Genomic DNA, 26,279 nt, shown 5'->3' with positions numbered 1-26,279 from the left:
TAAAATATTGCTTGAAAAGTTGACTTAATGGACGTACCTCTTGTTATTTTTATGCCCCCCGCCATATATGGCAGGGGCATATAGGGTTACCCTCCGTGTCCATACGAAACAGGGAATGTACTCTATCCACTTCTCCACAAAAAACGCTCTGTGGAATTCAATGAACTTATACATGGACTTTCTTGGGACTCTAATGGTGTGCATCTCATATTTTGTTTTTGTATTTTACTGTTTTTTTTGTAAGTTTAGAGACATTTGAACTTAGGTACAGTTTGCTGAATTTCTCTATGATGATAGTGTAATAGGGGATGAAGTCTATCCACTTCTCCACAAAAACTGCTCAACAGAATTGAATGAACTTCTACATGTCTTTCGTAGGGACTCTATAGGTGTGCATTTCATAATTTTTTATGCAATTTCTTAATTTTGTCACTTTTACAGGTGTTTGAACTTTGTTGAATTTTGTTCTATTCTGCCTGTTCGTTCCATCCAACAGGGGGGTGTACGTTATCCACTTCTCCTCAAAAACTACTTTATGGAATTCATTTAGATTACACATGTGCTTTATAGGGACTCTAAGGGTGTGCATCTCATATTTTGTTTTTGTATTTTATTTATTTTTCCAATTTTAATGCCGTTTGAACTTACATAAATTTTGTTGAATTTCTCTCTGAATATAGTGTTATAGGGGATGAAGTCTATCCACTTCTCCACAAAAGTTGCTCAACAGAATTGATTGAACTTCTACGTGTGTTTCATTGGGACTCTAAAGGTGTGCATCTCATCCAATTTCGTAATTTTGTCACTTCTACAGATGTTTGAACTTAGTTCTATTCATTCTGTTCGTCCCATACAACAGGGGGTGTACTTTATCCACTTCTCAAAAACCACTGCACAAAACTCATTTAGCTTACATATGTCTTTTATAGAGACTCTAAAGGTGTGCATCTCATATTTTGTTTTTGTATTTTATATTTTTTTGTATGTTTAAAGACATTTAAACTTAGATAAATTTTGTTGAATTTCTCTCTGATGATAGTGAAATAGGGGGATTAAGTCTATCCACTTCTCCACAAAAACTGCTGAACAGAATTGATTAAGCTTATACATGTGTTTCATTGGGACTCGAAAGGTGTGCATCTCATAGTTGCATAGATGTTTATTGAACTTGTTCGTGAATTTTGTTCAATTATTGATCTTTATATGTCTTATGAATGTCAACGGGGGCATCTGTGTCCCTGGACACAATTTTTTCTTGTTTATGTTGTTTGAGAATTCCCTGAATGGATTCCATCTACCTCATCAATCATATATATTTTTGAAATGCTGAATTTGTAACAGAATTTCGGGCATTTTAAGACATCTGTTGATAGTGATGGGTTTGGATGGAAATTATTGACATTTTAACTTGATGTAGCGCCACCGGAAGCTGAGCAGTGATAGCTGTGTCTGTCCCAACGCTCCTAAATGTAATCATCTCATTCCATGGATATATTTGTTGCAACAGCTGTCATCAATGTATCCAAATTGTGTATGGCCAGTTCAAGTTACAGTGTCCTTCTGTAAGTGCAGATAGGTGAAACTTTATGTCATGGATTTTATGACATTGAGGGGAGTGGGGTAGCCTAGTGGTTAAAGCGTTGGCTTGTCACGCCGAAGACCTGGGTTTGATTCCCCACATGGGTACAATGTGTGAAGCCCATGTCTTGTGTCCCCTGCTGTGATATTGCTGGAATATTGCTAAAAGCGGCATAAAACCAAACTCAGTCAGTCAGTCAGTCAGTCAGTTGCCTCCTGCTTGTTTAACACTGCACTGAGCACTATTACAGCTTTATGATCTGAAATAATACAAACAATCGTGTGATTGATGCTGTGAGCATTTATCTATGCAGTTTGTTCACAATGACATGCCACCCGTTAGAATTGATCTTTAGGAACCCATGCTTGTTGTAAGAGGTGACTAACAGGATCAGGTGGTCAGGCTCACCGACATGGTCATCGTTCCCCAATTGCTTAGATCGATGCTCATGCTGTTGATCACTAGATTGTCTGATCCAGACTGACCCGTGAAGATCCGGGGTAGAACAGGTCTTCATCAACCCATGCTTGCCACAAAAGGCGACTATGCTTCTCATAAGAGGCGACTAACGGGATCGGGTGGTCAGGCTCGCTGACTTGGTTGACACATGTCATTGGTTCCCAATTGAGCAGATCGATGCTCATGCTGTTGATCACTGGATTGTCTGGTCCAGACTCTATTATTTACAGACCGCCGCCATATAGCTGGAATATTGTTGAGTGCGGCGTAAAACTTAACTCACTCACTCACTCTGATCCAGCCTCGATTATTTACAGCCCACCGACATATAGCTAGAATATTGCTGGGTGTGGCATAAAACTAAACTCACTAACTCACGATGATAACCAAGTCACTGACAACCCAATCCTGTTAGTCAGTACTTATCACTAACATGAGTTGCTGGACCAGTTTCAAATGACATATGCATGGGGTACTCTCCTTGTTAATGCAAAACTTTTAAACTATGTGGTCAAATTAACCAAAATATGGCAGTTAAGTTATGTTTCATGCTGGAATACATATATGTGATCACTGAACATGGATCTCGGCACCTGGGAATGTTGTTGGAACATAACAACATCCTGTTTTCTCTGACAGAAAGTTGGAGAACATATAAGGAGGTACAGAAATATCCTGATTTATTGAAAATTTGAACTTCAGTCTTGAAATTCACTTTTTTATGTCCAGGATGTGCTCATAAGGTACACAGTTTCCGGCAGATGGAATTTGAAATGACAAATACACATGCTACAGTCCAAGACCCAGTAGTAATAACATCTAGATCTAGTTTGTGTGTTTCTTGTTTACAATCAGCAACAATGTTCCAGCTATATCATATATTTTGACCAAAGTATGACCCTTGTTTGGTGATACCAATGCTGATGGGTTTTCATGGCAGAGGTGCTGCAATTCACTGTGCATATTTTCATCTCATAGGCATGCCAGAAACCTGTCATTATTGCTCGGAATTCTGGTCAATCCTGATCATGGTTAAGGATGTGTCAGCTCAATACCTGTGGGGTAGCCATATGGTTAAAGCGATGCTTGTCACTCTGAAGACCCGGGTTCGATTCCCTACATGGATACAGTGTGTGAAGCCCATTGCTGATGACCCCGCTGTGATATTGTTGGAATATTGCCAAAAATGGTGTAAAACAATACTCACTCCCTCAACACCTGTGTTTATGAGTTTGGTCAAAGTGGTAAACATCCAAGCTTCACATCACTATGGGCATTCCTCCCACACACTATATAATATAGCTGTTCAAAGCAGTAATAATATTTGCCAGGTGGGGGGGAAGCAGAATCGATTTGATACTGGTCATTGTTGTCTTGTTTGATGACAACTGAAAATGAAACTCTGTGGGATGTCAGTAGGAAATTAGTATCTTCCTTTTTTCTTTTTTTTTAACGCATTGAGTAAAACCTGACATCATACTCTCATTTGGTTGGTTGAACACATTATTGTTTGTTGCCGACTGAAAGTTTCCTTTCTCTTTACCTCCTATTATGAAGATATGGAATTTATTAAGAGAAATAGTTCAATTCTCTTTTTAAATCAAACAATAGTGACTGAGGGTTTACCTGAAATATTGATGCTTTGACGCTTCAGTCGCTTCAGTCAAAGTCATGCCCTAAGTTTGATTTCACCGACACTCCACCCTCAATACGACTCCCCACCTCAATCCCCAAGGGTCATAATGTGTGAAGTCTGTATCCCAACTGTGATATGGCCAGAGTAACTGAATTTTGCTTGATACAGAGTTAAGACTACTTTCGGCTGAAGTTGCAGACCAAAATAATTTAACAACAGCGTAAAACCCAACTCACAACTTGTCCCACAGAGTATAAGGAACTAGGGTTGCTATTCCAGATCCAACTTGAATGTGTTAAGGGGATGATCAAGACCTGCGAAGCAACTGATATTCATCTGCCAGGAATGTCCATAACATTTTCCAACAGTTGTACTTAAAGTTATAACAAGGCATCAATGTGTCATTTTAAATTGTTTGCCTTGAAAATTCAAAGTGTACATTCAATGTTAAAATACTGCTGAATTAAAGGATGCAAGAAAGTTTTCGCAGTTTTGTACATAATGATTTATTTTTCAAGCTGCCTATGAAGAGTTGTTTAGAATCTGAGATAAATTCCTAGTGTTAGTAAACAACATAGTGTTGAGGACAGTGTCTAGACTAACAACTAGTTTCTGAAATGAACATATTTTACTGAAAAAAGTTCATAGTAAAAAAAAATATAATATAATGAAAAGGAGCCCTGAGACTTTCTACATTTTCCTGAAGCTGAGGAAATCTAGACTTGCCACATTTTCTAGACTTGGGTGGGCTTTCTTGGATATATTTACTTCAGGGTCTGTACGACAGACTAGACAGTGTCTTGAGACAGGTGCAAACAGGGCTTATTGTAAATGGCCAATCACTGCAAGAGGTGAATGGAAGCTAGTTAACTGGTTGTTATACCACGTTACCTCACCTTCTCTGGAGGTGATAGTTGATATGTTTTCCTCTCAGTTTAGAGACATGATAAAAACGTGCACATACATGGAGGTAAAGGTGCTGCCCTGATAAATTTCACTAGCGGTATTGTGGTTGTATTGATCTAAAAGGCAATGTCTTCCGTGTGGTCGGTCCTGATGGCAACTGTCAACTTTCCTTGTTCTTGTGTTGAGCAGATACTTTGTCAATGGTGTTTGTTTGTTGTTTTTGTTTGTTTGTTTGTTTGCCAAACACATCAGTGCTCCAGGTATATTTTTGATGGTCTCCAGATAATCAAGTCTGGAGATGACAAATCTTGTGATTGAAGCATAAACGTTGATCTACACAATTTGGATGCAATGACATGCATCAACCAAGTCAGCAAGCCTGACGACCTGATCCCGTTAGTCACCTGTTACAACAGACATAGACCCCTCTTGTTGCAACCAGGGGTGTGTCAGTAACGTTGCCAGGTGCAATGGTGTTATGGGTCATTAACTACAACAGCATCTGTTTAGGCTGAACATTTCCTTCTTGAACTATTGTTGGTTAGACTTGGGAAAGTTTGTGAGAAAAATTGTGTAGTTGTTGTTGCTGAATTAGTTTATATATGTGGAAGTTGTTATTGAAATGATCACTTTGTCGGCGACAGGGGCAGTACAGCTTACTTGTAAGTGATGAGTGAGTGATTGAGTTGGACTTTATGCTGCTTTTGGGAATGTTCACGGCAGGGCACTCTAGAAATGGGCTTCACACATTGTACCCATGTGGGGAATCGAGAACCCAGGTCTTCGGCGTGACGAGCCAGCGCTTCAACCACTAGGCTACCCCACCGCCCCTCAATGTCATAAAATCCATGACATAAAGTTTCACCTATCTGCACTTACAGAAGGACACTGTAACTTGAACTGGCCATACACAATTTGGATACATTGATGACAGCTGTTGCAACAAATATATCCATGGAATGAGATGATTACATTTAGGAGTGTTGGGACAGACACAGCTATCACTGCCCAGCTTCCGGTGGCGCTACATCAAGTTAAAATGTCAATAATTTCCATCCAAACCCATCACTATCAACAGATCTGAAAATGCCTGAAATTCTGTTACAAATTCAGCATTCAGAGTTGGACTTTATGCTGCTTTTGGGAATGTTCACGGCAGGGCACTCTAGAAATGGGCTTCACACATTGTACCCATGAGGGGAATCGAGAACCCAGTCCTTCAGCAAATGCCCCTCTGCCCCCTTTAAGTGATGACCACTTCAGATTTTCCTCTCGAATTAAGCTGCCTTTATATGACTGGTATACTGTTGAAAGCAGTGTTACACCTCACTCACTCACTCACTCACTCACTCACTCACTCACTCACTCACTCACTCACTCACTCACTCACTCACTCACTCACTCACTCACTCACTCACTCACTCACTCACTCACTCACTCACTCACTCACTCACTCACTCACTCACTCACTCACTCACTCACTCACTCACTCACTCACTGCCCAGGAAGACCCCAAGTGCACTGAATTCACTTGGGGTCAGTGCTGTGGGATATTTTCTGTTCATGTTGGGGTGACATCACCACTATATGATAAGTTTCAGGAATCTGTGTGACAACCATCAGTGTTGTAAGACAGTTGTTGTTCTGTAACACTGTATTATTGACTATCAGCATTGTTGATGTTTGTTGTTTTGTTGCAGTGTGTCCCTGGAGTGAGTGATCCCTGTGGCGGAGTTGCCGCCGCCACCGCTGCTGCTGACCCCCCGAGTCGCCGCCGCCAATGCAGGGCGTGGATCTCCTGGTGGGCGTGGCTCTGATGGAGGAGGACAGACCGGTGCTACCCGGCGTCAACATCCGCGCCGCAACGCCGGAACGTCTCATCCAGCTCTGCGTAGAAGTCTTCTGTAAGTCGCTGATTTTCATGTGGACGAATAGCATAGGACATTACCATGATGATATCAGTATTCATCTATACAGTATCAAAAGAGCAGTGCATGAAAGAAACTAAAGGAAATGAATAGGGGAACACATGGAAGTACAAGTGTTCCTAAAAAAATAGCTTTGAATAAAGGAACAATTGCACTTTCATATGTTCCCTTTTTCATTTCCATCAATGTAACCAGTGAAGATCCAGGTTAGAACTGGTCTTCATCAACCCATGCTTTTCATCAGAGACGACTTACAAGATCGGGTGGTCCGGCTCGCTGACTTGGTTGATACATGTCATCGTATCTCAATTGCTCAGATCGATGCTCATGATGTTGATCACTGGATTGACTGGACCAAACTCGATTATTTACAGACTGCCATCATTTAGTTAGAATATTGCTGAGTGCAGCGTTAAACAACAACCAAACCAAACTAATCTATCCATGTATGTAAAAAATAAACTGATCTGAAACCTTCGCAAATTGACAGTTTCTTCAAGTTATATACCAAGGTTTTATCTGATGGGTTCCAGGAAGGATGATACAAAACATGCGGATCTTAAAATGTTGGTTTTGTGTTAATTTTTGTCTAAATGATAAAAAATCATTTATGCCACCAGCAGTCATCAGGTATGTTATTCAGAATAATTAAAAATAAAAGGAGAGCAGATCATCATAAACTGACAAGGAATTCTGTCCGTCCTTCCAAAGACATTTTTGTTGAACCAGTAACTTGAAAACTGCTGGTTCAGTTTTCAAATTTAGGGACCACCTTTTTTCTCCAGAAGAAGTGCAGTTATTTGATGAACTGAAATGATTATAGTACTCAAATTGTTTCAAGAATCACTGGAATTACAAAATGTATTGGTCAAAATGTGTTGAAATTTGATGTTAGTGTTCGATGCCAACTTGGATCGGCATTAGGATGCACACACTTCAGTTTTGTTTCAATTTCCAAATCACAGCTGTGTTGTGTAGATTGAAAATTTAACCCATGTCAATATAAGACATTGAATAGAATGGTGTATAACAAACTATGGATATAAAAAACTTTAATTGATTAAAACTGTACTTAATGTAGAAGCAATGTGATTACAAGCCATAGTTTTCTCTGCCCTATACATATCTTTGAAGTTGGGAATTGATCACAATACATTTTCCTGTAATATCACATTGTTCATTCCCAATACTATCATCTTAACAAATCTGGTCTGGAGATGATGACTTATATGGTGATGCATGTACAATGTGTATGCATCATGTATACATCATGTATACATATTATGTAAGTGACCCCCCTGCATGTCATGTACAAAATCAGTGACACCCCACCCTTCCAACCCCCCTCCTCTCTCTCTCCCTCCCTCAAAAAGCCATAAATTCTGAATGGTCCCTAAACCTGTGTTAAAGTATGGTAGTCATGATAACTTCAGTGTTAAGATTGCTACATGGAACACAGTCCTAGACTCCTGTACCCGATCAACTGTGCACAATGCTGCATTGCTACAATGAGCTTACACTGTGTGACTTCCGTGTTTCGTATCTGGAGTGCAGTAATCTATCATTATCAGTGTTCAAAAGGAGGAAGTAGAATGGATATCTGTGGCAAGCTTTGTGAATATTACCTGGCTCAGACATTGAGGATGGATGTAAATAATGATGGGTTTTATGTTGTTGAAAAGGGTGGTTTGGGAAGGTGTTTTGTCCGAGGAGTCTGGGGTGGTAAGAGTTGTTGGCTTAGAGGGTGGAGTGCTAGGGATGTTGTCTGAAGGGAGGTGGGTGGCAAGGGGTGTTGTCCAAAATGTTGGGTTAGCAAGGGGTGTTGTCTGCGAAAGGTTCATTGGCAAGGAGTGTTGTCCAAGAGCATGGGTTACACCCAGGGTTGCACTGGGTGTTGTCTGTGAAGGTTGTTGGCAAGAGGTTGTATCCAAGGGGGTTGGGTGGCAAGTGTTGGTGTTTGTTTATGAACCATGGCTTCTCTACAATAAACTTTGCACCAAGTGATAGTGATTTGCTCCAACAGGCAGCAGTGTGCCTGAAACACTTTTAGAAGTGATGTAACACTCCAGTCAGTCAGTCAGTATGGTTTTACGCCACTTTTAGCAATATTCCAGCAATATGATGGCAGGGGACACCAGAAATGGACTTCACACATTGTACCCATGTCGGGAATCGAACCCGGGTCTTAGGCGTAACGAGCAAACACTTTATCCACAAGGCTACCCCACCGCCCAACACTCCAAACTCTCACGCTTCCTGGTGGCTGATATGTAGTGATCCAATGATAAGGCTTAAAGCCCATGTTTTGACCTGATAATGACAGTAATTTTTGTCAGTGCTGTACCCATACCTATGTGTTCCACCATAGGTAAATGACTAATACAAGGATTGTTGCAGGTCTGATGGAACCCACACTCTTACACAGTGTGGAAAGTCTGTAAGAATAAAAGTACCCAGCATCATATCCTGCTTCTAAGGGATGACTTGAAATAGTGGATCGGGTGGTCACGTTCAGTGTCTTGGTTGATGTGATGATGTCAATCACTGGATTGTCTGGATCTGATGGGTGGTGGGGCAGCCTAGTGGTTAAAGCGTTCGCTCGTCACGCTGAAGGCCAGGGTTCAATTCCCCACAACGTGTGAAGCCCATTTCTGGTGTCCCCCACCTTGATATAGCTGGAATATTGCTAAATGCGGCATAAAACTCCACTCCACTCCACTCCACTCCACTCCACTCCACTCCACTCCACTCCACTCCACTCCACTCCACTCCACTCCACTCCACTCCACTCCACCCCACCCCACCCCACCCCACTCACTCACTTACTGGATCTGATTATTTAGACTATTGTCAATCATGTAGTTGGAATATTACTGTGTCTATCATTTACCAACTGAAATGGATGTACATGTCAGTGTGACATGTGAAGTGTCTCCAATAACAAGTGTGTCTTGTGTTGCAGGTGAGGCGGGCCCGTGCGAGCGGCAGGAGGAGTACGCTCGGGTCTTCTACCTCATGCACCAATGGTTCATGAAGTCTGAAGATCTTGCTCAGGCTTTCATAGATCTGTATCCTTCATAGTACTGCAAATTAATTCAAAGAAGTCATTCAAAGAAGATTTGCCATTTTGATTCTTGGAAAACCTTTTGATAAGTAGGCCATTACAGTAATATTTGACATTGTTCAATGTTTTATTACAGAAATGGTGTGTCCTCATGATGAACATCTTCTCAGATAGTCTTCTATGATGAAGGTTTAGCTATACTTGGTTATATAAATAGGCATTTAAAATTAATTCTTAGTAGAATCAATTCTTGTCAGATTGAGAAACTGCTTGTGCACCAGCACAGATGTTATTAGCATTTATGTATTCAGTTTTGTAGTGCAATTTGAACTCACCTGACTGGTTAACAATTGAGCTGCCTCACTGACTCATTTCGTCTATACATATAGCTAACGTTTTTATTCTAGATAGTTATATAAGTGAGGTAAACTTTTTATGTCACACTGGCAGTATTTCAGCCATATCCTGACGACAGCAAGCCATACATTGATAATAATAGTCAGGGATCGATTTAGTGCTTTGTTACTTGCTCTGGTGCCTTTGTTACTTGCACTGGTGCAACCCATATTACAAAGTGCATCCTAGTTATTTGTCTAACTTGCACCAGGTGCAAGTCAATTTTGGAGAAATATATTAACAATAAATCTAACATTACAGGCATAATGATTTCAGCTCATTTTTCTTCTCAACTTTTAAATAATTCAATGGCATATTAATTTTCTTTCACTACACATTGCAATGAAAGCAGTGCATTTGGAATTTGGCTGGTGCATCTAGGTTTTTATCTTAGGTTGCACCTGGTGCAAGTAGGTTAACAACTCCTAAATCGAGCCCTGATAGTTACAATGACAAGAAGGGATAAAGTTTATCAAAGTTGATGTGAAAAACAGGTCTAAGGTTGGATGTCAGTTTGTGCACAAAGGTCAAGGTCGATTTTCAGCCATAAAGGTCAATATTCGTGTGTTATTTGATCGTGTGTGAAACCACAGAAGTCTTGGTCAACCTTAGAAATTCTTCTCTATCTTTCTTTTTTGTAAAACAGGTCCAGAACGACTAGTGTAGACCTTTTTGTCACTTGTTCTCCGATTAGTAGCTTGTCCTATTTGTTTATGTTTACTTTGTTTATGTTTACTGTCAGATTTTGTGGCAAAATTTTAGTTTTCCGACTTATAGCCCCAAATGCTGCAAGCCAACATTATCTGTATGTTACATGCCCTTAGCACCAATTAGTAGTCGCTGTCTTAGCAGAATGGTGTGAATATTGAAGGCTGTTTGTAATTAGGTTTAAGAGAGAGATGCATTATAATGAGGTGAAGATGCAAGATGTAGAATTATTACATATTGTTTGATTTTTACATAGTGTGCATTATAATGAGGCAAATCTGCAAGAGTTGTGCAGTTTACTCAACAGGCCAGATGTGCACCAGATGCACTAAGTCACACGCGTTCATAAATTTTCTGTGTCAACTTTAAAAACCACCACTTTCGTCAGATCTGTAATAATGCAGTGAATATATGTGAATCAATTCAGTGAATATATGTGAATCAATTCCGTGAATATATGTGAATCAATTCAGTGAATTATGAAACTCAAACTTACATCACTTCAACATTACATCATGTTGATGACGTAGTAATTTGTATCAATCCATGTGCAGTAATATCTTGGTACTGTGGTAGATAACTTGTTTGTTATTTTTTGGTTCATAAGAGAAATTACACTAGCCTGTCATTGCTGACGTCATGTAAATATCACTCGTCGTCCACAGTTGACATCATGTGAAGTTACACTAGCCTGTCATTGTGGATGTCATGTAAATATCACTAGTCGGCCACAGTTGACATCATGTGAAATTACACTAGCCTGTCATTGTTGACGTCATATAAATATCACTAGTCGGCCACAGTTGACATCATGTGAAGTTACACTAGCCTGTTATGTAAATATCACTAGTCGGCCACAGTAGACATCATGTGAAGTTACACTAGCCTGTCATGTAAATATCACTGTTGTACAGTTGACATCATGTGAAGTTATCACTAGTCGGCCACAGTTGACATCATGTGAAGTTACACTAGCCTGTCATGTGAATATCACTCGTTGGCCACAGTTGACATCATGTGAAGTTACACTAGCCTGTCATGTAAATATCACTAGTCGGCCACAGTAGACATCATGTGAAGTTACACTAGCCTGTCATTGTTGACGTCATGTAAATATCACTCGTCGGCCACAGTTGACATCATGTGAAGTTACACTAGCCTGTCATTGCTGACGTCATGTAAAATATCACTCGTCGGCCACAGTTGACATCATGTGTAATGATCTATTGTTTTGATGTCTCTGAAACAGCACTGTCGACATGTAAACACTGTCAACTGTGGCATCTTGTGAGATTGTTGTCTTTTTGTAAATGTTTCACCTGTAGAAATGAAAGCATGCGTAACTTTAGTCAAATCCAATGTCTTTCAAACTGTGTTCAGTTAAATCATTAAGACATTCAAACTAATCCAATAATCTATATCTCATTGTGAAATAGGCTGATAGCATTGTGTCCATGGCTGTGTTTAACTCTGGAGCATCATTACCAAGTTTGCACTCACAGAGTGATCTTAGCACCCTGACAGTCTTACCTTCCATACTTTGATATAGACATATGTTACTGTCTTAGCGCTAAAGCCCATTTCTGGTGTCCCATGCCGTGATATTGCTGGAATATTGCTAAAAGCAGCATAAAACCATACTCACTCACTTAGCGCTAAAATTTCTTTGGGTAGTGAGGTCTTAGGTCCATTTTTACAAAACAATCTTAGCGCTAAGGCTAAGTTAAGTGTATGTGGGTTTTTAGGTAGAGTTTAAAAGGTCTTAGCCTTAGATCAGTTTGTGAAAGGGGACTGTGGTTGATAACATTGTGTCCATCACAATGTTTTGAACAATGGAACCCAACTTCCGGGTTGATAAGAACATTTATCTCATATTCTGTTGTATAAATAAATTCAGGAAATATTTAATCAATTGTATTTCTGAGAATGACTCTTTGTGTTGATAATTTACCATGTATTGATTTGGGGTTTGGATTTGATGGTGAATGTAATATTTGTTTGTCAATCAATCAGCTTCTGGCAGCTGTTGCCAGTTTCACCACTGACACATTTTGAACAGAAAAAATAATGTTTACATAATTAGTGCAACTGTGTCAGCTCTCACACATTTCTGTGAGAATCAACACACTTACATACTTACATTTGGTAAAGAAGGGACAGTTTTGTTGAAATCTGAAATGGACAAAATCTTTGATAGTTACAGACACTGTTAAGTTGATATGACTGTGTGTTAGACTGTGTTTGCAATTAACTGTTGTATCTTTCATTGTTTTAATATATGCTCTTATGTTCACCGAACTTATAAAACTGAACTTTACCATTGTGATCCAAATCTATTTGTTTTTGTAAGATGGACACAGAATTCCTAAGAGTTATAAACTCAAATTAAATGAAAAAGCATGGCCTTGATGGAACCCATATTTGAAAATACAATTTCATTCTCTTGCACAGCCTTGTCATACAATGTGTAGATAGATACAAATTTAGTTGTTTCATATGTTGCTCTTTTTTGTGTATTTTGAATTATTTTTTCTTTGAATAGAAAACATAGCCCAGCATTGATGTGATCTAGTGTTAACTAGCGAACTCTTGAAATGCAAGATAATTTGTCAAATGTCCTTGTCAAAGAAGGAATCACATGAGTATATGAAGGCATGTTGGTCTTGACTTGTGCCTTCATATAATCGTGTGATTCCTTCTTTGACCGTATTGAAACTGTAATTAATAATGAGCTGGGTTTGAAGCTTTTTGATGAATATTGAAGTGATGACATCATGTATTACGACATGTTGACTTAACATGCTGACTGCCACCCGAGTATACTCGTAGTATCAATGTCTGGCCCAGTTTGCCACTACAAGTTATCTCGTAGCTGAATCAATGATATTTTGAAACAGGTTTCACATGTTGGCAAAACAGGCACAAGAAGCAATCGTTTCCTGGCGGTAACAAAGAACACTAGGAGACGTTTGTTTCTTGTGCCTATTTAGTTTCAAAACTTGTTTCAAAATACCATTTTGCCACTCGCCAGAATTGAGATACCTACCCGTGAGTGGCACATGGCATTCGCCAGAATTGAATTGATACTACGAGTATACTCATGATAGGCAGTCAACGTGTTAATGTTGAAGGAAAGTCCAGAGTGATATACCCGGTAGGTGTGAGACATTTACTGCTCTAGTTTACTCACAACACTAGAAACATTATTATGGTGAACCACCATAAAAGGGTTCTGATATGTCCAAGATGTGTTCAGAGTGACTTTATTGTGTTGGTGACAACAGTTTTTTCTGGGATGTTATTTGGTTGGCATTTAAAGTAATATTAGCATAAACAACTTTCATAAAAAAAGTATTTTTTCAAATTCCTTGAATCATTTTAACATTATTTTCATTAAATACTTAAATGATAGGACTGATGTTCAGGTCAGGTGAGCTTCAGAACCTTCTTGCCTGTATCTAAATACATTGTTGTCAGTTCATTTTTCTTACCTAAACCAGAATCATGTTATTCTTTCTTGAAACATTTGAAATGAAGGTCTGTGTGTTTGATTATGGTTGTCCATACTGTTGGCAAATATCCTTAATGCTGTATCAGTTACCAGGGTTGCGATGAAACGATCTCGTGTGACGTGGCAGCCTGTCCCCACCTTCCCACAGTCCAACAGTGTCCCATACAGCAATACAAGGCCAAAATATGTCAGGCTGTCAGGTAAACTTACACTTTGTCGATCATTATCCATTAGGTTAAAGCCCCACACAGCAATACAAGGTGAAGTTCAGTATCCACTAGTGCCAAAAGCAGCAATACATAGTGAAGGTCAGTATTCTCCTGTGCCCAAAGCAGCAATACAAGGTGAAGGTCAGTATTCTCCTGTGCCCAAAGCAGCAATACAAGCAGCAAAATAGTGCAGCAGGTCAGGTGAAGTCAGTATTGTCCTGTGCCCAAAGCAGCAATACAAGGTGAAGGTCAGTATTCTCCTGTGCCCAAAGCAGCAATACAAGGTGAAGGTCAGTATTCTCCTGTGCCCAAAGCAGCAATACAAGGTGAAGGTCAGTATTCTCCTGTGCCCAAAGCAGCAATACAAGGTGAAGGTCAGTATTCTCCTGTGCCCAAAGCAGCAATACAAGGTGAAGCTCAGTTTCCTTCAGCATTGCCGAGAAGGTGAAGGTCAGTATCTATCAGTGTTCCATGCAGCAAAAAAAGGTGAAGGTCACTATCCCTCAGCTTCTCCACACAGCAATACAAGGTGGAGGTCAGTGTCCTTCAGTTTCCAATACAAGGTAAAAGTCAGTACGCTTGGATATCCCAACCAACAGAATAAACATGAATGACATTTTATGTTCACCTGAAACCTGCAGGTTTGAGACCACTTCCGTGGTGTAGTGGTTAGAGCGTCTGCCTGGAGAGCGGAAGGTCGCGGGTTCGATCCCCGACCGCGTCGTACCAAAAGACGTTAAAATATGGTACTTGTTGGTCCCTGCCTGGCGCTCGGCATTAATGGGTACAACAAGGACTGGTTGGCTCGGAGTCAGTATAATGTGTCTGAGTGGGGTATTCATGCTTCACTGCGGCATGGTATCTCAGTGGGCTAGCACTATAAAACCAGCTTCAGTCTGGGCTAGTACAAGCAGCCGCACATACACATATACACGCATTCACGTCGTCATATGAGCGAAATATTCTCAAGCATGACGTTAAACCCAATTTCACCTCACCTCACCTGCAGGTTTGTTGTTGGGGCATAGATGTTTCAGGCTGTGGTGATACTGTGTCCAACCTGGTATGTTGTTTGATCTGTGGGCGTTTCTCATTTTCCTTGTCAGACAAGTTAAGATTCCTCAGAAACCCAAATTAAGCAATGGCATGGTGGTATTTGGACATATTCATTATAACAGACTTACCATTTGGAAGTCATTTCTGTCTGGTGTGTAAATTGCAGTTCATAGAGATAGTGATATTTGTCTTTTTTCATTCATATACTGGCAGTACAATCTGTTGAAAAATAATACATTTTTCACCTGATACCATCAGTCCAAACTGTTTGATTGAGATTGCCACAAACGTAATAAAAATGACCATCAATAGTAGTCTTCTCTGACAAATGGAGTTTAAGAGTGTACCCTTCTCAAGATAGGTGAGCTATGTTTAGATCTCCATACTACCTTCTGATAGTTCCAATAAGGAAGTGCACACAGTCAGATTATATTCTGTGTGAGACATGATAGTCTTCTGCTTCTATTTCAACCAATTCAATTATTTCTTATTTATTTAAATTTAGCAGAGGACACAAAAAAATCAAAACACCATTTTTAGTTCAAAGTGTGGCTATTTCTAATCCATGTATATTTTAACTTAACATTTTGAAGAAAAAACAACATTGCAATGAACAAGTATTTTAGATATGACGCTTGGAAATTCAAGGGAGATAATCTCCTTTTTAGTTTTGATCATTATTCAGGTTTGACTGCGCTATATAACTACGGTGGATGTATTTGTGTTGATTGCAGATATTGGATCCGGCACTTCCCTGTTCATTTTGATCTAGACGCACGATTGGTCAAAGCTGTTGAACAGCTTGGATGTCTCCTCCAATCAGAAGGCAATGTTCAGCTCAAGGAACTCATTGATTTGTCCAAAGTGTGAGTAATAACATTTATAAATCAAACTGATCTGCAGTTTCTGACATGAGTGACATTACCCTTGATTAGAATTGTGTTGTTTTACAGGTTTGTGTTCTATTTCATTAGTTCTATTTCTATTTAACGATTAGTGGGATATTTTCTGATTTGAAGCCATTATGAATGTCAAAGTATATCACTAAACTGTGTATTAGGTAAATATTGTTGGTTTTGAACAGATTCCATTTACCTTGACGGTGGATGTATTTGGTAGAGATTATGGTTTTGTTTCAATTATTGACAGTTGTTACTTCAGGAACATAAAGAGGATGTAGTGACCATTTGATATTCTGAATTCTGTAAGTTTATTTGAAAATTTTGTTCCTTGTATAATCTGATCCAGAAAGCGCTGGAAGTCTTTTTGTATTTTTTTCTATATAATAGTGTATTTGATTTCCGTTCTGTTCATTGATCACTGGATGGTAACTACTTGTAAACCATGCTCAAGGACAGTTTCTATGAGGAACGGAATAAATACCAAATAAAATGTTCAATTTAACTAGAAATTTGTTTCTGAAACTGGACATTATGTTTCACAAACTGACAATGCAACGGGACACTATTATGGTGACTACCAGATGTTTGTTAAGTAGATCGTCAACCTTAACCAAAGGATCAAGTAGTATTTTTGTGGAAGGTAATGCTCGATATGAGAGAGAGAGAGAGTTTACATATGTTTTTAAGAGCTTATTTTTGTTAAATAAACAGACAAGGTTTGATAACATTTAATCATGTGAGTGTATAGCATTGTTATTTATTGTTTGCCTGCATATTTGATTGGATTGAACTTGTGGTCGGTCAGTATTCAACATTTCCTTTATAACAATACACAGATACTGCATCTTTATTGATTTCTGTGTAAGTTACTTTTTGTTTGATATAGTGTTTGAGTCAGGCAGGGGAGGTAAGTCTGGTGAGTTTACTAAGTGATTCGTATGTAGTTCAATGCTATTCCTTGAAGAACACTACTGTCTGGATAAACAGGCTTCCACACTATACTAAATGTCTGTGTTGATAATTTTCAATTTTTCTTTTCAGACCCTCTTACGACTGGATGAGGAACATGTCTGTTCGTCAGCCATCCCGAAAACATTCGCGGAAAGTGTCTCTTGTCTTCAATCATTTAGAGCCAGATGAGTTAGCAGAACAGCTGACGTATCTTGAATTTAAGGCATTTAGGAGAATTCATGTAAGTTTTGTTGACAAAAGAGTTATTGAATCAAAGATGTTTTATTTCAGCTCCTTTCATTGGATGCTGAAAGCTCCTAATTGTCCAGTCGGAAATGAGCTTACACATATTTGCAAATTTGGTAGTAATATGATTGACATTGGTTCTTTTAATGGACCAGGGCCTCCTTTCACAAAGCACTAAGGTGATAGTAAGTCACTAAGGTAACCTTAGTGGAATGTTAAAGAATGGGAGTTAAGTAACCTTAGTAAAGTCTGCTTCGTGAAAGGAGCCCCAGGAAGTTAAGCCTGGCTACTTAGTACTGGCATGTTCATGTAACCAGACAGTGTTTTGCTCATTACACCAATCACTGGATTGTTTGGTCTATGCAGTGTGAACAAAAATCAAACTTGAAATGTTTGTTTTGTGTAGTCCAGACCAGAGTGTGCCATGATATTGCAGTTTACTCTCATCATTGGCATATCCCTGATGTATGTAGTCAGGTCTCACTCCACACACTTCCCTACATCTGTCAGCCGACTCGGTTACCATAGTCCTTCTATTAGGTGACCCCTGTACACACGTCTAAGAGTTACCAGTTACAAAATTGCCTGTTTTAGGTAATCCATGCACTCACATCAGGAAGTTTCCAGGTTACCATGCACTCCTATTAGGTGAGGTGAGGTGAAATTGGGTTTGACGTCGTGCTGGAGAATATTGTGCTCATATGACGACGTGCATGCGTGTGTATGTGTATGTGAGGCTGCTTGTACTAGCCCAGACTTAAGCTGGTTTTATAGTGCTACCCACTGAGATACCATGCCGCAGTGAAGCATGAATACCCCACTCAGACACATTATACTGACTCCGAGCCAACCAGTCCTTGTTGTACCCATTAATGCCGAGAGCCAGGCAGGGACCAACAAGTACCATATTTTAACGTCTTTTGGTATGACTTGGTCGGGGATCGAACCCGCGACCTTCCGCTCTCCAGGCGGAGGTTCTAAGCACTACTACTCCACGGAGGCGGTCCTGTAGCTTTGTACATATGTTCACGCTCTATTCATTACAGTGAGAAAGTGATGATGTTATTAGCCCTCTTAATTAAGAAATTAACAATTAACAAAATTGCTCTTCAAATTGCTTCACACATGGTGCAGTGTCAGGATTGAACTCAGGCCTGTGGGCTGACAAGTGAACACTGAACCTCCAGACTCGTGCTTCCTCTTCTATTTGTTGATAGAGTTGATTAACGGGATCGGGTGGTCAGGCTCACTGACTTGGTTGACACATGTCATCATATCTCAATTGTGTAGATCGATATTCATGCTGTTGATCATTGGATTGTCTGTTCCAGACTCGATTATTTACGGACTGCCACCATATAGCTGGAATAATGCTGAGTGTGGCGTTAAACAAGAAATAAACACTCCCTCTTCTGATGACAACCCCTTAATGGAATCTTTGTGCATGCAGTTTTCAGATTTCAAGAACTATGCAGTGACAGCATCTCTGAAGGAGAACCTCAAGTTGGAGCGATCAATAGCGTTATTCAACGGCCTTTCTCAGTGGGTCCAGTGTATGGTTCTCAGTAAAACAACACCTCAACAGAGAGCTGATGTCATTATTAAATTTGTCAATGTGGCCAAGGTTGGTGAAATACTTTTCAGCTATTTTCTTTACTTTCTGATTTCTGTGGTTGAGGCTAATATTCCGTTGGTAGGTTTTGGCAAAGGGTTGGTTCAAATTCCAAAAATAAACTCATCGTAATATTTAAAATTGGAATTTTTTATCTGGATTTTTTAAAACTACCAACCTGAATTTGAATAAGAAAAAGTCAGGCTTAATATATTTTTCAAAGTGAATTGAAAACACAAGATCAATTCCAGTGAGCCTTTCTTGCAATTTGTTTTCTGCTGTTCAAGAACTCTGGTTCTTTTATGTTCAAGCAATGATTGAATTACATGAAGGAAGCTAAAAACCTTATTGTAATATAAGCATTAAGACATTGGCAGGACAAGGTGTCATGAACACTGCACTCTCTGCAGTCTCTGAAACTGTCGATATAATAAGTTTCCATCTACCTCAAGTACTCTACTTTGTGTTTCAACATGCATGTACCTGCTGAGACGGCTGCGAGTTTGCTACCTGGGAGTGTTCCGTATGTTTACAGAGACTGCGGGTACTACAGAACTTCAACACACTGATGGCTATTGTTGGAGGGCTTACACACAGCGCACTGGCCAGACTCTCCAAAACTAATGCATGTCTGCCCTCAGAAACTCACAAGGTAAACAGCAATATGTGGTTTTGACAAAATTAATAATGTTGATTATCTTCACAAACAACTCTTGTCTGAATTTGTCTCTGCTCCTTCTAGATTTGTTTACGTCTTAGGACTCTTGTCTTGCTAGATTTCAGCAAAGAGTTTTTCATAAATTGTTAATTAATATTATATATTGCTTGTTCCATTATCGTAAGAGGCAACCAACGGGATCGGGTGGTCAGGCTCGCAGACTTGGTTGACGCATGTCATCGTGTCCCAATTGCGCAGATCGATGCTCATGCTGTTGATCACTGGATTGTCTGGTCCAGACTTGATTATTTACAGACCGCCACCATATAGCTGGAATATTGCTGAGTGCGGTGTAAAACTAAACTCACTCACTCACTCATTGTTCCATTATGTGATCTATGAGTATCCATATTTTGTTTATTTCTTTTTTCCTTTTTCCAGATTTTAATAGAGTACACAGAACTGCTGTCTTCAAATAACAACTTCAGTAATTACAGGAAAATATATCACCAAGCAACAGGCTTTAAAATACCAATCCTGTAAGTCCTGCTTGTTTCAGTATGTGCTGAGGGGCTTAACTTTTTCTCTTGATGTTTAATGTTGAAAGAATGTGAATACAAAATATACAGTCTTAATTGGCGGAAATAATAACGACCTTATGAACCACATACTTCTTGCCAGTAAAAAATACATCCATGTATCAAGTATTAAAAGAAATAAGTCATCACTGGATACATTTGTAAATATATTGAGTGATATTTTCAAGACAGAAATGTTTATTACCAATAAAAATCAAAACATATTACAATTTGACAGAAAATGGTCATCTCTATTGCACACATTCCCAGCTTAATAATAATGAAGATTCCAGTATGTGTAATGCCAACCCACATGAATTTCTGTTTCTGTGTACAAGTTCTGTTGCATCATGTACTTTGTATATTTGTATCTACTGATTTTGAATGAATAAAAAAAAATAAAAATAAAAAAGAATATGTAAACCCACCAACAAATCAGCCCTTAGGATCTCTGATGAATGTGCTCATGTGAACATCACATAACATGTATTTCACTCATGTTCTTGCCTGTTGCGCATGTATAAAGCTGTTTGCATAGTCTTTAGTTCACTGAGAATAAATGTAACACAGAGTTTCCAACCCCAAGAGGGAATTAAGCATGAGAAGCCGGGTCTAAGGACTGATGTCCCCTCCCCAGAAGCCAACGTGTAAATGCAAATTTCCTTCTCAGAAAAGTAACTGAAAACTATATATTCAGACCTATTTTAACAGATTTCTATATTTATTTTTCATCCGAAGCATCTTTGGCATGAGATTTATGAGTTTTGTCGTGCGAGTGTGACACAGGTAATGGACATGTGAGAGTTTGCAGGTATGCAAAAGCAATATAATTTATATATATTAAATATTTAAATATAATATAATTTAAATGCTAAAGAAGCTGGTGATTCTTCTCCAGGGGTGTTCACTTGAAGGATCTCATCTCTCTGCACACGGCCCTCCCAGACAAGGTGGAAGGTAACCTGGTCAACTTCCGCAAGATGGCTCAACTGTCCCTCATCCTCACCGAGCTCACGCGCCTACAACGACAAGACAGCGACCCTGTTGATGCCAATATGGACTTAGTCAATACTTTGAGAGTAAGTAGTGCTATGTTCATTGTACAGTGTTGACTCGGGTTTCATGGTTTCATGCCATCAAGAAGAGTGTACATTGAAATGAGATGTACAACAGTACCGTTTGTGAAATGTGTGAAGTATGTCCTTGCTGGAGCTTGCTAAAATTATTAATAATCAGAAATGTTGTCAATGGCAAGTGTTATGAACAATTATAGACATAATATTTGTCATCGATAATATCTTACATTGTGATGAAATGATGTTTTATTTTCCAAAACATGCGTGTGCCAAATGCAATCTGCCAATCATGTTTTACCGGCTGAATACACAACTCACTCATAATCCAGTGATATGACACATGTTGATTTCTTTCAGTCTCTTTTTTCATTCTTGGTCAAGGTTACTTCTGCGATATTTATCGCTAATCAATCGATATTTTGTTAACAGTTATCTACGATCTATATAGATAGACAGCCCTAATTCTTTCTGTCTCTCACTTTCGGATGGCTTGAATATTGCTTAAAGCTGCATATCCACTCATTCAACTATCTAATGCCTACATGGGACCGCCTCCGTGGATGGAGCATCTGCCCAGAAAGTTGACGGTCTGTGGGTTGATCAGTATGCGCTGCACCAAAAGATGTTAAAAGATGCTAAATTTTGTCATCTTGGCTTCATTAGGAGACTGAAACAAGGAAGGACTGGTTGGCTGACAGTCTGTGTACTGTGTCTGAGTGGGGAATCCATGTTCGATAAAGGCATGATATCCCCTTGGTCATGCGTTATAAAATCGGCATTAGTCCAGACTAGTACATGCAGTCATTCCCACATGCATGTCACTATATGTGATAACTGCAATAAACCTGGTTTATACCTTATGTCACTGGAGGGTGATGGGGTACGCTTGTCACGCCAAAGACCTGGGTTTGATTCCCCACATGGGTATAATGTGTGAAGCCCATTTCTGGTGTCCCCCGCCGTGATATTGCTGGAATATTGCTAAAAGTGGCGTAAAACTAAACTCAGTCAGTCAGTCTGGTGTCTCCTGCCGAGATATTGCTGGAATATTGTTAATAGCGGCATAAAACCAAACTCACTCACTCACTATGTCAGTGTATAAAGACATCAATCTGCCTTTGGCATTGATCTTCTGGCATCCCTTTGTGGTGAAGAAGTATTGTTAACATTATCACTAATACAGGAAATTGTAGACAATAAACTCATTCAAGGATGTCAATGTTTCCATCCTACAGTTGTCCCTGGACCTCCATTACACAGAGGATGAGATTTACGAGCTGTCTCTGGCTCGGGAACCCAGAGGATCCGTGTCATCTGTGAGTAGAAACACATCATGGTGTCAGGGAAATAGTTTGTCAGAATTTGCAACATTTTCAGATGTCAGAGCAAATATCTGTAGTTGCACATAACAAGTACTGTTGTGAGGGAAATAGTCTGAAGCAACAAGCAAAATATTGAGTTGTCAGGGCAATCGTTTGTAGCAACACGTGTGGAGTTGCCAGGCAAGTACCGTATATGACCGACTATAAGTCGGAAATTTGATACCTGAAAAAAAGAGCTAAAAAATCAGACCCGACTTATAATTGAGTTCATTAATCTACCCCAAAAATTTAATTAGATATTTTGATCACAACTATTTACTTTGTTATCGATCGATAAAGTTGGGCCACGTGACACGACTTGAAAGAAAGTTTCACGTAAAGTAAACTTCTTTGTATTCTGTGGCAGTTTTGTGTGATGGTTTTGAAAAATACTGTTGATAATTTAATAAATACTACAGATGATATTAATCAAGAAATTACATCGAAGTCAAATATCTGTGTCACTCGGTCAGTCTCGGTAAACGAATCAGTACAGTAGCTGATAATTTTCATAATTTTCGCATCAAACATATATGAATTTAGTAACATTTATATGATGTGTTTTCAATGATAGTTGGTCTTAACACATACGCTCACTTTTTAAACAAAGTTGAAAAACATTTCACACAAATACAACCTTTCTTGCTTATGAAAGGCTTCTGTTGATTGGCCTTTCATTTTATCATTAGCCAATCAGAAATCTGCTCTCAAAATAAACAAGTTTCAGGTGTCTTGAACTTTCCGTTCACCAATCTGGCAAAAGAACATGCTTTTACAAAAGATAATAAACACAGTAAGCCAACACTTTATTGGATGTTTTATTATGCCATATACAAAGTGTTCCGTTTGTATGAAACAGTAAATATCAAAACAAAACAAACATTTGTTTACAACTTCAACACTTACCATCGAATTCCAACGTGTTTACGTTCTGTCATGTTATAGTGTTACGACGTTGATCTACCCAACACCGATACATACGGGGAAAGGGGTCGACTTATATTTGAGTTACATGGTTTTGGCAAGAATTTAGAGGGTTGAGAAAGGGGCCCGACTAATAGTCAGATCCGACTTATAGTCGGTAATATACGGTAGTTTTTTATCAACACACAACGCATCGACTTGTCCGAAAAATAATTTGTAACAACACATGTGTGGAGTTGTCAGAGAAAGGGCTGGTAGCAACAAATTAATGCCCAGGAAAGGAATTGTAGTTAGAAGTCAAATATAATGCAATGGTGCCATTATAGGTGAAAGTCATGATGAAATGCTGGTATTTTGTATAGTGTGTGAAAGCATTCATAACATAATATCTGATTATTAATTACAAGAACTGGTTTTTCTTCTAGCCTACAACACCCACAAAGCCAGTAGTGTTTGCTGACTGGGTCGCCGGAGTTAAGCCCCCTGATCCCAGCACCATCAACAAACATGTCCACGACATGGTGGAGGTAAGCGGAGCACATGTCTCATTGATACTCCTTGTCATTACTGTCCTAGATAATAGAATATTACAGCTTGATAATAATTTCAGCTAGAAGAAAGTACCTGAAACAGGACCCCATGTAAATCATGGTTAGGATTAGGAACTTTGTTGTAAATTCTATGGGTACTTATTAACATTAAGATTACTGAGTCGATCGGCACTCATCATTAAAGCAGAATACTGGCAACCATCATTGAAGCAGTGTACTCATCTATCTACTTACAGTGTACTCATCTATCTACTTACAGTGTGCTCATCTAGCAGTGCCAATCATTCAGGACTTCCGTTTCGTTTCAGGCTGTGTACAAAAACTATGACCATGACCGAGATGGGTTTATTTCTCACGCTGAATTTGAGGCCATCGCTGGCAACTTCCCCTTCATTGATTCCTTCTGTGTGCTGGACGCCGATCAGTAAGTCGCGGGAAGCTATATACATAAAAATTAATGATTTTTAAGAAAAGTATAGCATCATAACTGGAGACTGCCACTCCAAATACAGCATCGGCAAAGATGGGAAGGACACGTTCTGGAAATATTTCCCCAAGGATTGTCACATGTTTCATAATATTTGTTTGGTCAGTCATGATTATCAGCTAACTTGTTCTGAAATGTAGTGCATCAGGTACAAATTATAAATGACCAGTTGAAAAATAACTACTCCCTGGCTGTTGTGTTATAGAGGTTTTTGTTGACATATTGGATGGGGCAGTTTGTGTGCATGTTGAGACACTTGACTGTTCTCTGTTGTAGAGATGGAATGATAAGCAAAGAGGAAATGAAAACATACTTCATCCGAGCCAATTGCCATGCTGTGCGCAGTAGTTTCAAACACGCCTTCCACGAAACCACATACTTCAAACCTACCTTCTGCATCCACTGTACAGGGCTGGTGAGTTAACTGTCTGTGCTTTTACGTGTTGGAAATATGAACACTGCTATATTCGTAAAGGATCAAAACCTCGGAGTTATGAACTGACTGAAGATATATTTCAGATATAATTTTGATATAGGGTATTTACTGTTGAAATCAACTGGGATGCGACTGGCAGCTGACACCTTGTCTTGCACGCGCTACCCGTATCCTGCCCGCGCCCTGCCCGCACTACCTGTCTTGTGAGGAACACATGGTTCATACTGACAAACAATCTTATTCTTCACACAGCGATCCTTTGTAGCCTAGTGGTTAAAACCGCCAAGCTAGTAAGAGAAGAGTTGCAGTTTCCAAACCAGGCAGCGGCACTACATATTGGAAGTTTTCAATAATGTGATATTTTACGATCAAATTCAGTGATAGCAAGACAAAGTTAGATCAATCTTCAAAGCAAGTAATAATTCAATGTCGAGGGCTATTCCTCAGAAAATCCCGGGATGTGGGCAATTCTGTAGAAAATCCACGAGAATGCCCGCGAAACTACCTGCAGAGGTTTACTCGGTGAAAGGAGAACCTGGCGAGACAATAGAGTGACGTCACTGGAGGTTTATAATGGGGAATATGACATCTGTATATGTTAGGGAATTGAATTTTATGTCACTGAATTTGGACACTTGGTGGGGGGAACATGGACACTTGTATTTATTGGGGAATATGGACACTTGTATTTGTTGGGGAATATGGACACTTGTATTTGTTGGGGAATATGGACACATGTGTATGTTGGGGAATATGAACATTTGTATGTGTCAGGGGAATATGGACACTTGTATTGTTGGGGAATATGAACACTTGTATGTGTCAGGGGAACATGGACACTTGTATTTGTTGGGGAATATGGACACTTGTATTTGTTGGGGAATATGGACACTTGTATTTGTTGGGGGAATATGGACACTTGTATTTGTTGGGGAATATGGACACTTGTATTTGTTGGGGAATATGGACACATGTGTATGTTGGGGAACATGAACAGTTGTATGTGTCAGGGGAATATGGACACTTGTATTTGTCCAGGAATATG

The 26,279-nt window shown here is 39.3% G+C and overlaps 1 protein-coding gene across 6 annotated transcripts in view; it reads left to right on the top strand.

The window, feature by feature from the left end:
- The window catches only part of LOC124273684 (ras guanyl-releasing protein 3-like), an 87,428-nt gene that overhangs the window by 43,849 nt on the left and 17,300 nt on the right, over positions 1 to 26,279 (top strand). For all 6 annotated transcript variants that reach the window (XR_006897715.1, XM_046708956.1, XM_046708957.1 and 3 more), the window contains 13 exons: positions 6,281 to 6,484; positions 9,471 to 9,576; positions 14,274 to 14,387; positions 16,187 to 16,318; positions 17,396 to 17,546; positions 19,002 to 19,175; positions 19,699 to 19,815; positions 20,263 to 20,360; positions 21,298 to 21,478; positions 22,711 to 22,791; positions 24,186 to 24,287; positions 24,620 to 24,735; positions 25,075 to 25,213. Coding sequence is in view for 5 of the 6 variants with exons in the window: in XM_046708956.1 (XP_046564912.1) it covers positions 6,361 to 6,484; positions 9,471 to 9,576; positions 14,274 to 14,387; positions 16,187 to 16,318; positions 17,396 to 17,546; positions 19,002 to 19,175; positions 19,699 to 19,815; positions 20,263 to 20,360; positions 21,298 to 21,478; positions 22,711 to 22,791; positions 24,186 to 24,287; positions 24,620 to 24,735; positions 25,075 to 25,213 (1,635 nt within the window). In the remaining variant the exon portion in view is untranslated. The remainder of the gene's footprint in view (positions 1 to 6,280; positions 6,485 to 9,470; positions 9,577 to 14,273; positions 14,388 to 16,186; positions 16,319 to 17,395; positions 17,547 to 19,001; positions 19,176 to 19,698; positions 19,816 to 20,262; positions 20,361 to 21,297; positions 21,479 to 22,710; positions 22,792 to 24,185; positions 24,288 to 24,619; positions 24,736 to 25,074; positions 25,214 to 26,279) is intronic.

The sequence above is a fragment of the Haliotis rubra genome, unplaced genomic scaffold (genome assembly GCF_003918875.1).
Source record: "Haliotis rubra isolate DU_JTF1 unplaced genomic scaffold, ASM391887v1 Scf183, whole genome shotgun sequence".
Taxonomy (NCBI): domain Eukaryota; kingdom Metazoa; phylum Mollusca; class Gastropoda; order Lepetellida; family Haliotidae; genus Haliotis; species Haliotis rubra.
The sequence above is the reverse complement of the archived record's forward strand: the minus strand, read 5'-3'. Positions and strand labels throughout refer to the sequence as shown.